Source organism: Erigeron canadensis, chromosome 1, assembly GCF_010389155.1.
Source record: "Erigeron canadensis isolate Cc75 chromosome 1, C_canadensis_v1, whole genome shotgun sequence".
NCBI classification, from domain to species: domain Eukaryota; kingdom Viridiplantae; phylum Streptophyta; class Magnoliopsida; order Asterales; family Asteraceae; genus Erigeron; species Erigeron canadensis.
In genome coordinates this window covers 57956486-57969464 of record NC_057761.1, presented here as the reverse complement: position 1 = coordinate 57969464, position 12979 = coordinate 57956486, and the positions used below count along the sequence as shown (strand labels likewise).

General features: G+C 34.6%; 3 protein-coding genes across 3 annotated transcripts; all 3 read left to right on the top strand.

Annotated features, from left to right (window-relative positions):
- The first annotated feature begins 2752 nt into the window (after positions 1-2752).
- Positions 2753-7948, top strand: LOC122594706 (copper-transporting ATPase HMA4-like). The gene is made up of 8 exons (XM_043767376.1): positions 2753-2836; positions 3039-3302; positions 3547-4292; positions 4369-4840; positions 5262-5429; positions 6134-6388; positions 6473-6595; positions 6950-7948. Exons 2-8 carry the CDS (start codon positions 3045-3047, stop codon positions 7826-7828), a joined length of 2901 nt encoding a protein of 966 aa, XP_043623311.1. The 5' UTR covers positions 2753-2836; positions 3039-3044; the 3' UTR covers positions 7829-7948.
- Positions 7949-8198: 250 nt separating this feature from the next.
- Positions 8199-8852, top strand: LOC122585346 (LOB domain-containing protein 24-like). The gene is made up of 2 exons (XM_043757510.1): positions 8199-8357; positions 8472-8852. Exons 1-2 carry the CDS (start codon positions 8205-8207, stop codon positions 8742-8744), a joined length of 426 nt encoding a protein of 141 aa, XP_043613445.1. The 5' UTR covers positions 8199-8204; the 3' UTR covers positions 8745-8852.
- Positions 8853-9373: 521 nt separating this feature from the next.
- LOC122584579 (pentatricopeptide repeat-containing protein At2g22410, mitochondrial) lies at positions 9374-12283 on the top strand. The gene is made up of 2 exons (XM_043756655.1): positions 9374-9533; positions 9902-12283. The coding sequence occupies exon 2, from the start codon at positions 10109-10111 to the stop codon at positions 12137-12139; it is 2031 nt and encodes a 676-aa protein (XP_043612590.1). The 5' UTR covers positions 9374-9533; positions 9902-10108; the 3' UTR covers positions 12140-12283.
- The last annotated feature ends 696 nt before the right edge of the window (positions 12284-12979 follow it).

Sequence of the window (12979 nt, the reverse complement as noted above, 5' to 3'; positions counted from 1 at the left end):
AGGATAACATGCCATGCCTCTAATACCTTTTATGCCCATCAAACCCAAAAAGGAAGCAATTCTTTGAAGTATCAAACCTTACCAATTTTTGATAATTGTTTTAGAAAAATGGTTTGGCTATTGACATGGGTTATTTATAGGTTTTATATTTTTGTTATTAACTTTTTTTTTCTTCAAGAAAGGTGTGGATCATTTACTCACAACAGGGTATCTAGCTTATGTTGTCTTAACCGGATCCGCGTTAGAGAGCCTCTTCACTCACAATACTTAGTAGGAGGAGAAACTCCCAACTAAACCGTCCGAAGGCACGCTATTTAATTGGGATAAAACCTTACCCCCTCTGCAGGACTCAAATCTACTTCATTGGAGGACTTTATTAATTTTTTTTATATTTTTGTTATTAATCATTGAAAAGATGTACTGTATTTAACTTATTTTATATACAAAAGTATTATTTTCTTTTAAAAGTTTCAGCTAAATACTAGACTCATGCCCGCACAATGCAGTGGCAGTGAGGTAATGATGGCGGAGGTGATGGGGGTGGCAGTGAGGACGACGATGGTGATAAATGTATAGTAGGTTGATGTTAAAGGTGGTATTATAGTTATTTTAAGTGTTGGGGAATCTATACTGTAAATTATTTCATTAAGGGTATTATAAGTATATTAGATGAAGATGTTAGATCCTTTATATAAATAAAGTAAGATTGTGATGACATAATATTTTTTAAAAAAATCTTATTTGGCATCATTAGACTTTTTCTTATTAATTATGTATTATTTATCTAATTAATTTATGATATCATCTTTTGAATTTAAATTTTTAGTCCATTCATTTGAAAGTTTTTAAATCTTTCAAGCCTAATGTATAATAACATTGCTTGCTTGCCTCTAAAATATAGACATTTTTACTTACGGTTTTTTTTTATGTTACATTATGATAATAAACATGTATTTACAAAATTTGTTTAGAAATATCCGGGTTAATTAGCTAGTTAGTGAATAAAGGAAAATGATATTTTTGGTTTTTCTAAGACAGAAAGTTTAATGGAAAAAATGGTAGTTTGTTTTATTAGATGGTATAGACATGTCCATTTTTATTCGTCTATTTTAGTCTTTTACACATTTTATTAAAAGCTTCAACTAATATGCCAAACACCTAAGTATATTTAAAAAGCTTCCACTTCCAGTTTTATTTTATAGTTACCAGCTAATAGCTTCAAGCTACCAGCTTCTAGCTAGTTTTGTCAAACATACCCTATATGTCAATGACATCGGGTTTTTGTTAGCAAAATACTAAAAAATATATTGTTCTTTAGCAATATTGCAAACTCATAGCATCTGAAGATTTTAACATTCGGATTTGGTTACAAAAATGTCTTATTTCGTTAGTAACTAATTATTTTAATTTTTATGTTTTTTTGTAAACTACAAGTTATGAATATTATACGACATCTTAAAACAACAGGTTTTGTTTAAAAAATACAGAAAATAGCTAAAGTGGTGCCCTAATATAAATTGTACCAAGAGTCATGACCTTTCAAGGCTCTATCTATGCAATTGTGCCCCTCACAAGTTGTCATCGATGAGAAAACCATGATGAAGAAAAAAGGTGTTATTGGTAATATAACTATTACTCATATTTTTACCATACATGATTTATTTCAGTTTCATTAAAGTCCTAATATGTTATAAATATATCAAAATAATTGTGATACCAATATCATTTTCTTTAATAAAAGTTGACATATTTTACCAAAGGAATGAAATTTTCTAGCTTTTGAAAATTTAAAACCCGAAAAAAAGCCAGACTTTGACGTCCCAGTGTAACCTGGGTAAGAGTACTACAAATGTAGAGCGTATTGCACCGTATTGCACTCCGAATATGGTCCACCCCGTTGGGTGTGAGCCGTATTCAACTGTATTCGAAGTGTATAGGCTGGATTATGGTGGTTACCACGGAAGTTTAAGAGTGTTTAATTTATTTAATTTTTGTGTACAACGGTTAGATTTTTTTTTTTTTAAGAACAAATTTTTTTGTTTATACCCCTTTACCATTTATCCGATTATTTCAAAATCAAACTTTTATTAATAAAAACACACAATACATTAACTTAAAAAAATACAATACATGATAAGAATACAGGCATTAAAAAGGGGAATTGATATATTCACAACAAAAATTGTCATTTATAACAAGTACAAGCATTTATTGCACAATGTACAACTGTCTGAAACAGACAATTGTTGTAGATGACAAATTTGATTTGTGAATATATCGCTTCCCATATGAAAAAGACAATACATAATTAAAACACATTAACGAGGTTCTTCTAGTGACATACTTCCTAGGCCTCGATAAACGTTTGTGCTGAGCCACCACTTGTCATGCTGTGGGCATTTGACTTCGTCGACAATTTTGTCTTCACCGCAATTATCATGGTATGATTCAGCTCAAGTGCATAATGTGTGACCGACATCAAAAACATCTTTGATTGCTTGATCTCCTCCTGCAGAAAAGTAGAATATTGGCCTTCAAGCTTAGAAACGTTGTGCTTTGACGCCTGTATTTCCTTTTAACATTCCTCGTAATGTCACCTTTTCTCCAGAATAGGATTTAAGAAAAGAGTTTTGAGTAAAGAGTTTTTTCAAGTTAATGTAAATAATAAATAAATAAATAAAAAAGGCACTTCCGCGGTTTTTTCAAGGACTCATTGGTTGGCTATATAAAGAGAATCATAAACCGTCTTTTGAATTCTCTACCTTCATTCCTCCACCTTTGTAGGACTTATCTTTCTGAACTATAATAATTATCCGCAACATTGGGTTGGCTATTGGTATTGCTCATTTTTATTATTTTTAAACGGAGTATTTTATAACTTGGTTATTAGAATGCTTGTCACATTTTATGTATTTTGTTAACATAACATTTATATATTTATGTAGGTTTAGAGTTGTGATTTTACAAGTTCATTTAAACCTAACATGATAATTGTTAGTGTTATTCATTGTTGTGTGTTTCTAAAAATTGTATCGCAGGAGCTAATGGGGAGTAACTCAAATGAAGAGATTAGGATACCATTTTTGCAACAATCTAATGGTGTTGACTTAGATGGTTCTAGGTTTATTCGTAACGTGAAACAAAGAGTTGCTACTGTTATGTTCAAAATCGGGGGTATTGAATGCGCATCATGTTCGATATCTATTGAAACTCTGCTTCAGAAATTGGATGGTGTTGAAAGCATCATTGTGTCACCACTTCAAGGCCAAACTGTAGTTAAATACGTACCGCAACTTGTTAGTGTAAGTCACAAGTAGTCCTTTACTCGTGGGGTTATGTTTGAAATTGATTATCTGATAATTGCGTTTTCAAGTAGCACATATATAGTGAAACTTATTCATGTTACATGATTATTAAATTCCATTATGTTACGGCTGATTATCTAATTCTTACTGTTCAGCACATTATATATGTTTAATTTTAAAACACGATGCCAAGCTCCCGCTTATCAGATCTACTATTCTGATGTAATAATTTGTAATTCAGGCAAAAACAATCAAAGATACTATTGAAGCAGCAGGTTTCCATGTCACCGAATTCCAAGAGCAAGACATAGCAGTATGCCGTCTCAAAATCAAGGGAATGTCATGCACAAGCTGTGCTGAATCAATTGAAAGCTCTCTTTTAATGGCCGAGGGAGTAAAAAAGGCGGTTGTAGGTCTAGCACTTGAAGAAGCAAAGATAAACTATGATCCTAATGTCACCAACACGGATTGTATTATTAAAGCAGTCGTAGATGCTGGCTTTGGTGCTGATCTTATAGGATCCGAAAATGATGCAAATAAAGTTCATATAAAGCTAGAAGGTGTTATATCTTTGGAAGATATGGCTGCAATTAAGCAGTCTCTAGAGCTAGTGAATGGTGTCAATCAAGTTGAAATGGATACAAAAGAAGCCAAGGTGATTGTTACATATGATCCCAGTTTTACTGGCCCAAGGTCAATCATATCATTCATCCAAGATTCTTGTCCTGGCTCTGCTCATTTTCAAGCAAGTTTATACATCCCAGAAAAACAACGTGATACAGATAGAAACCAGGAGATAAAAACGTACAGAAATCAGTTCTTTTGGAGTTGCTTGTTTTCAATCCCGGTTTTTCTATTCTCTATGGTACTTCCAATGACTCCCCCATATGGGAATTGGTTAAGTTACAAGATTCATAACATGCTTAATATTGGCATGGTTTTAAGATGGATCCTATGCACACCAGTTCAATTCTTCATTGGTCAAAGGTAATAGAGATTTTGCATTCTTAAAGGTTCTTTTTTGTTAGTTTTTTATATAAATAGTTGAAAATTTCACGTTCAGGTTTTATGTGGGATCATATCATGCGCTAAAACGAAGATCTGCTAATATGGATGTTTTGGTTGCACTTGGCACTAATGCTGCATACTTTTATTCTGTATACACAGTAATAAAAGCATTGCTTTCGGATAAATTTGAGGGAGAAGATTTTTTTGAGACAAGTACGATGTTGATATCGTTTATCCTTCTAGGTAAATATCTGGAATCAATGGCAAAGGGAAAGACATCCGATGCCTTAGCAAAGCTCACCAGTCTTGCTCCCGATACTGCTTGCTTAGTACAAATGAGCAATGAAGAAATCATTCTCTCAGAAACAGAAATTAACACAAGATTAATAGAGAGAAACGACATCCTAAAAATCTTTCCGGGCTCAAAGTTTCCCGTTGATGGTATTGTTGTTAATGGTGAGGGATATGTTAATGAAAGTATGATCACTGGAGAAGCAATACCTGTTGCTAAAATTCCTGGCGACAAAGTACGTCTGAATTTTTTTTCTTTTTTATTCAATATGGCACTAGTGGCAAAATGGGTGGGTCGGGTTAGTTTATTCACATGTCAAAACAGGTGGTTTTTAGTATCAATCATGTTTGAAACGATATTTTTCGTCCAAATATGTTTATACTTGGTAAAACATTTAGTGTGTAGAAAATAGTTGCAGAAGTTATATTGTTTGAACAATAACCTAGTTTTTTAGAATAAAACAGTTTAGGCGGATTTGGGCATTAAGGCAGCCTTTGACCCATTTAAGCCTTTTCCAGTTTTAGATATTAGTATAAACTTTACGTCTTTACACCGTTATAAATAAAACATCATCCACCCACTCACAAGTATATGGGTTGACATGTCACTTCAAAATTGCAATTCGAGCCACTAAGGTTACTCATAAAATCAAACAGGTAATTGGTGGCACTGTGAATGAGAACGGATGCTTGCTGATCAAGGCCACTTATGTGGGTTCAGAGACTGCACTTTCACAAATTGTTCAAATAGTTGAGGCTGCTCAACTTGCCCGAGCACCTGTACAGAAGCTAGCTGACCAAATATCAAAATACTTTGTACCTGTGGTGCGTACATTATTCCTGTTCTAACATTACCAGTTAATGACTTGAGTCACATTGATGCTTAATCTTGATTCTCATTGACTCGTTGACTTAATTGATGCTGGCGAAATTAACTAGAGGTTAAAATAAATGGGCGGGACTTGTAAGTTGGGAAACAGATACGGGCCACATCTGGCCGGGTCAACTTGCAAAAATCTTTTGATATATACTTCGTATCAGAATTTTTACAAGTATCACATGTGCTAAATATACAAAGACATGTAGGTTAGACGGGTAAGGTAACAGGTATGTGGGTCAGGTAATGCTGATCTGCAAGTCTTTGAGTTTTGAATATCTCGATGTTTGCTGAATAATTTATTTCCTATATAAGTAACAATGAGCCACAGACTAAAACAAGTAACTTTTTTTTATGCAAGTAAGATCTCAAATCGGCTTGCAAACACTTTTCCATGACATTTTTTTTTGGTTAAAAAATAATTCGTGCGCTAAAAATGATTACAACAAAGCCCTATATATTAAGTCTATCACCAGAATAATCTCACTGTTTCTAATATAGAGATTTACATGCTCGTTATACATTTGCATACACTTTAGATGATTGTGACTTGTTTGAAGAGTTACAGATATAACAAAGCTCAAGTTGGCCCATATAAAGTTAAGTGGGTCAACTCCACAACATCTAAGGATGACCAAGTTTTAGTTTGCAGGTGGTTATCGCTGCTGTTGCGACATGGTTAGGATGGTTCATTCCCGGAGTAGTCGGAATCTATCCTAAAAGTTGGATACCAAAGGCAATGGATGAGTTTGAGCTTGCACTGCAGTTTGGTATATCAGTATTGGTTGTAGCATGCCCATGTGCTTTAGGTCTTGCCACTCCTACTGCGGTTATGGTTGCCACTGGTAAGGGTGCATCACAAGGTGTACTCATTAAGGGTGGCAATGCACTAGAAAAGGCACACAAGGTTGTATTAAAACTCAAAATCTTAAACCACAGTACACTCCTTAATTAAGGGATCAATCTTATAAACACTTTCTTGTTTGTGCAGGTTAACACAGTCGTGTTCGATAAAACAGGAACATTAACAATTGGAAAGCCTGAAGTTATTAACGCAGTACTCTTTTCCGGAATTTCAATGGAGGAGTTCTGTAGTATTGCAATAGTTGTGGAGGTCAGTTTAACTCTGTCTTAGGAAACATTATCTGCTCATATTGGTTACACTTAATCTGTATGGGTTAAATGGGTAAAAATAATGTCTACAATATTTAGGCAAACAGGTCAAAAGTCCGCAAAATGCTACGTTATGTTATAAATTTTCATGATCCTATTTACAACTCCAAGTATTTATTATAATTAGTATATTTAAGAAAAAAGTCTTTTGGGCTAACCTGACAAGGCCCGTTCCTGATTCAGATACTTTTTTCAAACACGCCCAACCAGTGAGACCCACCCATTTTGCCACCTCTAAATTTCACTACCTAAACCAATGTTATCAAATCTGAAACATGTTTTGATGTGTGTGTAGGCAAATAGTGAGCACCCGATAGCAAAAGCTATAGTAGAGTATGCCAAGAACAGATTACATAACAATAAAACTCAAACTACCAATAGTTCGTTGGTGAAGGACTTCAAGGTACACCCAGGAGCCGGAGTGGAGTGCAAATTAGCAGCGAAAATGGTTCTGGTTGGAAACAAAAGGCTCATGAGATCATTTAACATCCTTATTAGCCCTGAAGCCGAAACCTACTTTTCACATAACGAAAACCTTGCTCGCACCTGTGTGCTATTTGCGATAGATGGCAAAATAGTTGGTGCAGTTGCAGTCACTGATCCAGTAAAGCCAGAAGCCGCACGTGTTGTATCTTATCTACGGTCCATGAACATTGGAAGCATAATGGTCACCGGTGACAATTGGGCAACAGCAAACTCGATAGCAATAGAACTTGGAATTGAAAATGTATTTGCTGAAACAGATCCACTGGGGAAAGCAGACAAGATCAAAGAGTTGCAGGCAAAAGGAATGATCGTGGCAATGGTTGGAGATGGAATAAACGATTCACCAGCTCTTGTTGCAGCCAATGTAGGAATGGCGATTGGGGCTGGAACAGATGTAGCTATTGAAGCAGCTGATATAGTGTTGATCAAAAGCAACTTAGAGGATGTGATTACTGCCATTGATTTATCTAAGAAGACGATTTCTAGAATCTATCTTAATTACGTTTGGGCTCTTGGTTATAATGTGTTGGGTGTGCCCGTGGCAGCAGGAATCTTGTTTCCGTTTATGGGAATTCGGTTGCCCCCTTGGTTGGCTGGAGCCTGCATGGCTGCTTCTTCTGTTAGTGTTGTTTGTTCATCATTGTTGTTGCAAACTTATAAGAAGCCATTTGCATACTCTAGATATTAAGCAATTTGCAAATGTGAAGATAAATATATCTTTTCAAATGAAGTCCAACTTTTAGCTGTCTTGATGCTGTAATTTTGAATAAAATCATAGATAATCACCAAATTCTAATGTTGACCTTTATCAATGTGCGGTGCTCAAACGGTAAAGCAACTTAATACGCACAAACACATTCTACTTCTTTAAAATTAATTAAATTGGTTTACTCCCTTAAAAACTTTCCTATATTGGAACATAGTTTTTTTAGAATGTTCAAATTTAGCCGTTAGATTTCTTCAACATAAAAACCGAAATCTTCCATTAGATTTCCTTAAAATCTTTAGACTAGATTTTCATTTCACTTTTGAACATCTTCATACATATTTCACAACTTGATCAAATGACTACTACTCGATGTGCGGCTTGCAAGTATTTTAGAAGAAGATGCCCTTCAAATTGCAATTTTGCACCGTATTTTCCTTCCAATAACCCTCAACGATTCGTTTGTGTTCATAGAATATACGGCGCCAACAACATTGGGAAAATGCTTGAGGTAAATCGTGTTTTGCTTCCATTATTCTTAAAGTTGATGCATGGTTATTATAATTAGACATGTAAAGTAAAGCATTTTTTCTGCTTTTTTATAAATTGGCATCATGGTGTATAGGGATTGCCGGAGCAACTACGAGGGAATGCAATAGAATGCTTGTATTATGAGGCCAAATGTAGAATACAAGACCCTGTATACGGGTGTGTTAGCATAATATCACAGTTGCATTGGGAAATTCGTATAGCCCAAACGCAACTAGCAAAAGCTCAAGCGGAAATTGCCTTACTTGATGCTGGTGTTGAAGGAGCGGTAACGACATCAAGATTGGGTGATCAGCAAAATGGCATTGATCATGGCGTATATGACCCTTTTAATTCTTGGTTCTATTGATGTTAGTATTGATTGAAAATTACACATAATTCTTTGGTTCTTCTATAAATCATTGTTATGTTAAAATAAAAAAACCTATAAATAAATGTTACTCGTATATTTCACGCATATATGTATTTTTGGTCTCGTATATTCATATTCATTCATGTTAGATATTTATTCATTTAATTAAATACGGAATAATTAAATAGATAAATTAAAAAGGGATGTCTAATATGCTGTTAATAGCAATTAGACAGTTGTTGTTGCCTTCACTTTTAGAAATGGATGATTATTATTTAACATATAACAAATAGGAGATTTTGAGAGGAGAATTAATGCTATTAACAACATTCAATATTTTCTCAAATTAAAAATATATGTTTATACGTGTAACCTGCTGCAATGGTAACCAGATAAGTTTGTCCAACAAATCTTTTTTTTTTTTTTTTCTGTGCCCAGAAAATACGGAGTACTAAATTACAATACTTTCAAGAAATACAATTTGCGTATCTAAAACAAGAAACTTATTTCAATTTTCATATTATTTCTCACCTCAAAACCGCTACACCCAAAAACCTCGTAAACTAGTAATGATTTGTAACTTCTAACAAAGCCCCCAAACTTCATATCTCTGCGCTCTATCTATATGTTCAAAATTTATCTAAAAAAAAATTCATATGTTATTAATTTTAATTGGTTAAAAAGGTAAAATTAAGGTGAATGCAAATTTATACAATCAACAACACAAAAACTGCAACAGGAGAAGTTATGGTTTCCTCTTGCCAATTGCACTCCTTCAACTCTCAGGTTTGTGATATATATATATATATATATATGTATGCATGCAATAAAAGCTATGGACTAAAGATGTGTGAGTATGTCTAATCATATTAACTTACTAGTGTGTTTGCTTTGTAACTTGAAAAAAGTGCACACCACATGTTTGATGTAATGCCCCATCATTTAACTATAACCTGTGCTTGAAACTGTTAAGGTTTTTTCTATACCAGGATTACTGTTGTTTGAAACTTTGAGTAGATTATTTTTAAGTTTATTTATTGTAGAAATATAATGTTTCCTTATCGATTTTAAACCTGAAGTTCGGCTGTACGACCCAACTCAATTTTTGAGGTGCTGAAAGTTCTAAACTTGTTTGTTATCTATGATGATTGTAGGGATGCTGAAATCAATGTGGTTGCATCTCCTGATGTTGGGTTATATTTTGGACGAGTGTTTTTTTCTGATCGTATAACCAAAAATGGAGACATACCCATGAACAAGTGTCATCTCGATTCTCACGTTTTGTTAGCAGGGTATAATTGTGTCATGCCTTAAGTCTTCTGAATATTAAGGTGCAAAAACTGAGCTTTATCTGATTTGTGATGATCGTATCATGCCTTAGATTTCTTCAATGTACTCACAAACCTCCCCCGTATCCCATACTCACTTTTTCTTACACGACAAGATCGCTTTTGCCTCACAAAGACGAACCCATCAATTGGAACACAACGCATTCTTTCATCCTCTCAAACCCACTTTTATCTTTGTTAGAAAAATGCAAATCGACGACTCAAGTGAAACAAATTCAGACTCAAATGATCATAACGGGGTTAATCTTAGATGGGTTAGCTGCAAGTCGATTAGTTGCCTTTTGTGCCCTTTCCGAATCAAAGAATCTTGATTACTGTAAAAGAATATTGAACAATTTACGGAGCCCAAACGTATTTTCATGGAATGTAATGATTAGGGGTTACTGCACGAGTGAAAAACCAGAAGAAAGTCTTTTGTTGTATATGGAGATTTTGAGAAGGGGCAACGTATTGCGACCTGATAATCACACATATCCTTTGTTACTTAAATGTTGCGCCAAGTTGTCTTTGATTAGGATGGGTTTTTCAGTTATTGGGCATGTAATTCATTTAGGTTTTCAATCTGATATGTATGTAAATAACGCAGTTATTCATTTATTGGTGTCATGTGGGGAACTATATGAAGCACACAAGGTGTTTAATGAAAGTTGTGTCAGAGATTTGGTGTCTTGGAATTCAATTATTAATGGGTATGTTAGGAATGGGAAGCCATCAGAGGCCTTGAAATTGTATGAACAGATGGAGGAAAAAGGGATTACTCCAGATGAGGTTACAATGATAGGAATGATATCTTCTTGTGCTCAACTTGAAAACTTAAATCTTGGGAGGAAACTTCATCAATGTATAGAAGAAAATCGAATAAAAATGACGGTTCCACTTGCTAATGCCTTAATGGACATGTATGTGAAGTGTGGGAATATAGGCGTCGCAAAGAGTTTATTCCACAAAATGACTAGAAAGACCATAGTGTCTTGGACCACCATGATTGTTGGTTATGGTAAAAATGGTCATATAGATGTTGCCAAGAAGCTGTTTATGGAAATGCCTGAAAAAAATGTGGTTTCATGCAATGCCATGATCGGTGTTTACATTCAAGCCAAATATTTTGAAGATGCATTAGCTACGTTCCATGAAATGCAAGGTATGAAAATTCAACCCGATGAGGTAACCATGCTTTATTGTTTGTCTGCATGCTCACAACTTGGAGCACTTGATGTTGGGATTTGGGTCCATCAGTACATCACAAAACACAATATGTCTATAAACGTTGCCTTAGGTACTGCATTAGTCGACATGTATGCCAAATGTGGTAACATAGGAAAGGCATTTGAAGTGTTCAATGAAATACCTAACCGAAATTCTTTAACATGGACTGCCATAATCAATGGCCTTGCCAACCATGGCTTGGCTCATGATGCCATATCTCATTTCTGGGAGATGATCAATATTGGTCTAACCCCAGATGAAATCACATTTTTAGGTGTCCTATCAGCTTGTTGTCATGGTGGTTTGGTAAATGAGGGTCGCAAGATTTTCTCCCAAATGACCTCCGTTTTCAACATTGTTCCCAAAAGTAAACACTACTCTTGTATGGTTGACCTTCTTGGTAGGGCTGGTTTACTGAAAGAAGCTGAGGAGCTAATCAAGACTATGCCAATCAAAGCAGACGAAATTGTTTGGGGTGCATTGTTTTTTGCTTGTAGAATTCACGGGGACGTTGAGATGGGTGAACGTGCGGCTTTCAAACTTCTTGAATTGGACCCTACTGATAGTGGGACCTATGTTTTGTTAGCCGGTATGTACCGTGAGGCAAAGATGTTTGAGAAGTCAATGGAGGTGAGGAAGTTGATGAGAGTAAGAGGAGTAGGCAAGACTCCTGGTTGTAGTGCAATTGAGGTGAATGGAAATGTTTTTCAGTTTATTATTAGAGACAAATCACACCCTCAACATCAGGAAATAAGTGAACTTTTGGTTCAACTAACAAAACAACTTGTGTGTTTTCAAGATATAGATATTCAATTCCTTCTATTGTCAAGTTTTTAGCTTATATGACACATCGGTTTTGCCAGGTTGAGTGTTATGCTTAAGGAGGTTAGCTTGCCTAAGTGCTTATTAGTAGGATTCATAATCGATAATTACACACAACAGTGAATAAATTAAAGTAATCAACAATTTGTTTCTTCCACAGTACCATGGTCCTTGTTAGTTTTATAAAATATATATATATATATATATATATATTTGAGTCCTTGTTTCTTCCACAGTACCACAGTACCGACTATTTCTATGCATAACTCGGTGACTGCATATGCTCTGCATTTGCTGTATGATTTTTCTCAACATTTTGTTATTTGAGACACAATTGTTGCAACATTTTCATTTTTGGCAGTGAAGCAAAAGTTTTTGTTTCAAAATCATTGCGAGTTATTAATGGAATCATGCTAAGTATTGAGGGTGAGGAGGCTCTTTAGCGCGGACTTGGTTAAGACAACGTAAGCTAGATCCCGTGTTACGAGCAAATGATCTATATTTTTCAAAAAATATTAATGGAATCATGCTAAGTACCTATTTAGGTTTGAAATGTTTATTTTGACAACAGGATATCTGCTAAAGTGATCCTAATTAAGATTAAAAATTAGAGAAAAGGAGAGAATAAGTGATCTATTAATCTAATCATCCTGATATATTGAGTTAGAGAATAAATGAAGATTTGCTACGAGGAAGGATAATTCATTTCTCCTACATTTCTAATGCTCTGTTAACATTGAAAAACATTCCAGATTTTATTATTATCATAGTTTATATTATATTTGATACAATGACTTATGCTCAAAGCCTTAAAAAGACTAATCAAAAGTTAGCTTGGTACATACATCATGATAA

Coding starts and splice junctions, on each gene's coding strand:
- LOC122594706 (XM_043767376.1), top strand. CDS start 3,045: ATGGGGAGTAACTCAAATGAAGAGATTAGGATACCATTTTTGCAACAA. Junction 3,303..3,546: donor ACGTACCGCAACTTGTTAGT/GTAAGTCACAAG, acceptor TTTGTAATTCAG/GCAAAAACAATCAAAGATAC. Junction 4,293..4,368: donor CAATTCTTCATTGGTCAAAG/GTAATAGAGATT, acceptor TTTCACGTTCAG/GTTTTATGTGGGATCATATC.
- LOC122585346 (XM_043757510.1), top strand. CDS start 8,205: ATGACTACTACTCGATGTGCGGCTTGCAAGTATTTTAGAAGAAGATGC. Junction 8,358..8,471: donor ACATTGGGAAAATGCTTGAG/GTAAATCGTGTT, acceptor CATGGTGTATAG/GGATTGCCGGAGCAACTACG.
- LOC122584579 (XM_043756655.1), top strand. CDS start 10,109: ATGATCGTATCATGCCTTAGATTTCTTCAATGTACTCACAAACCTCCC.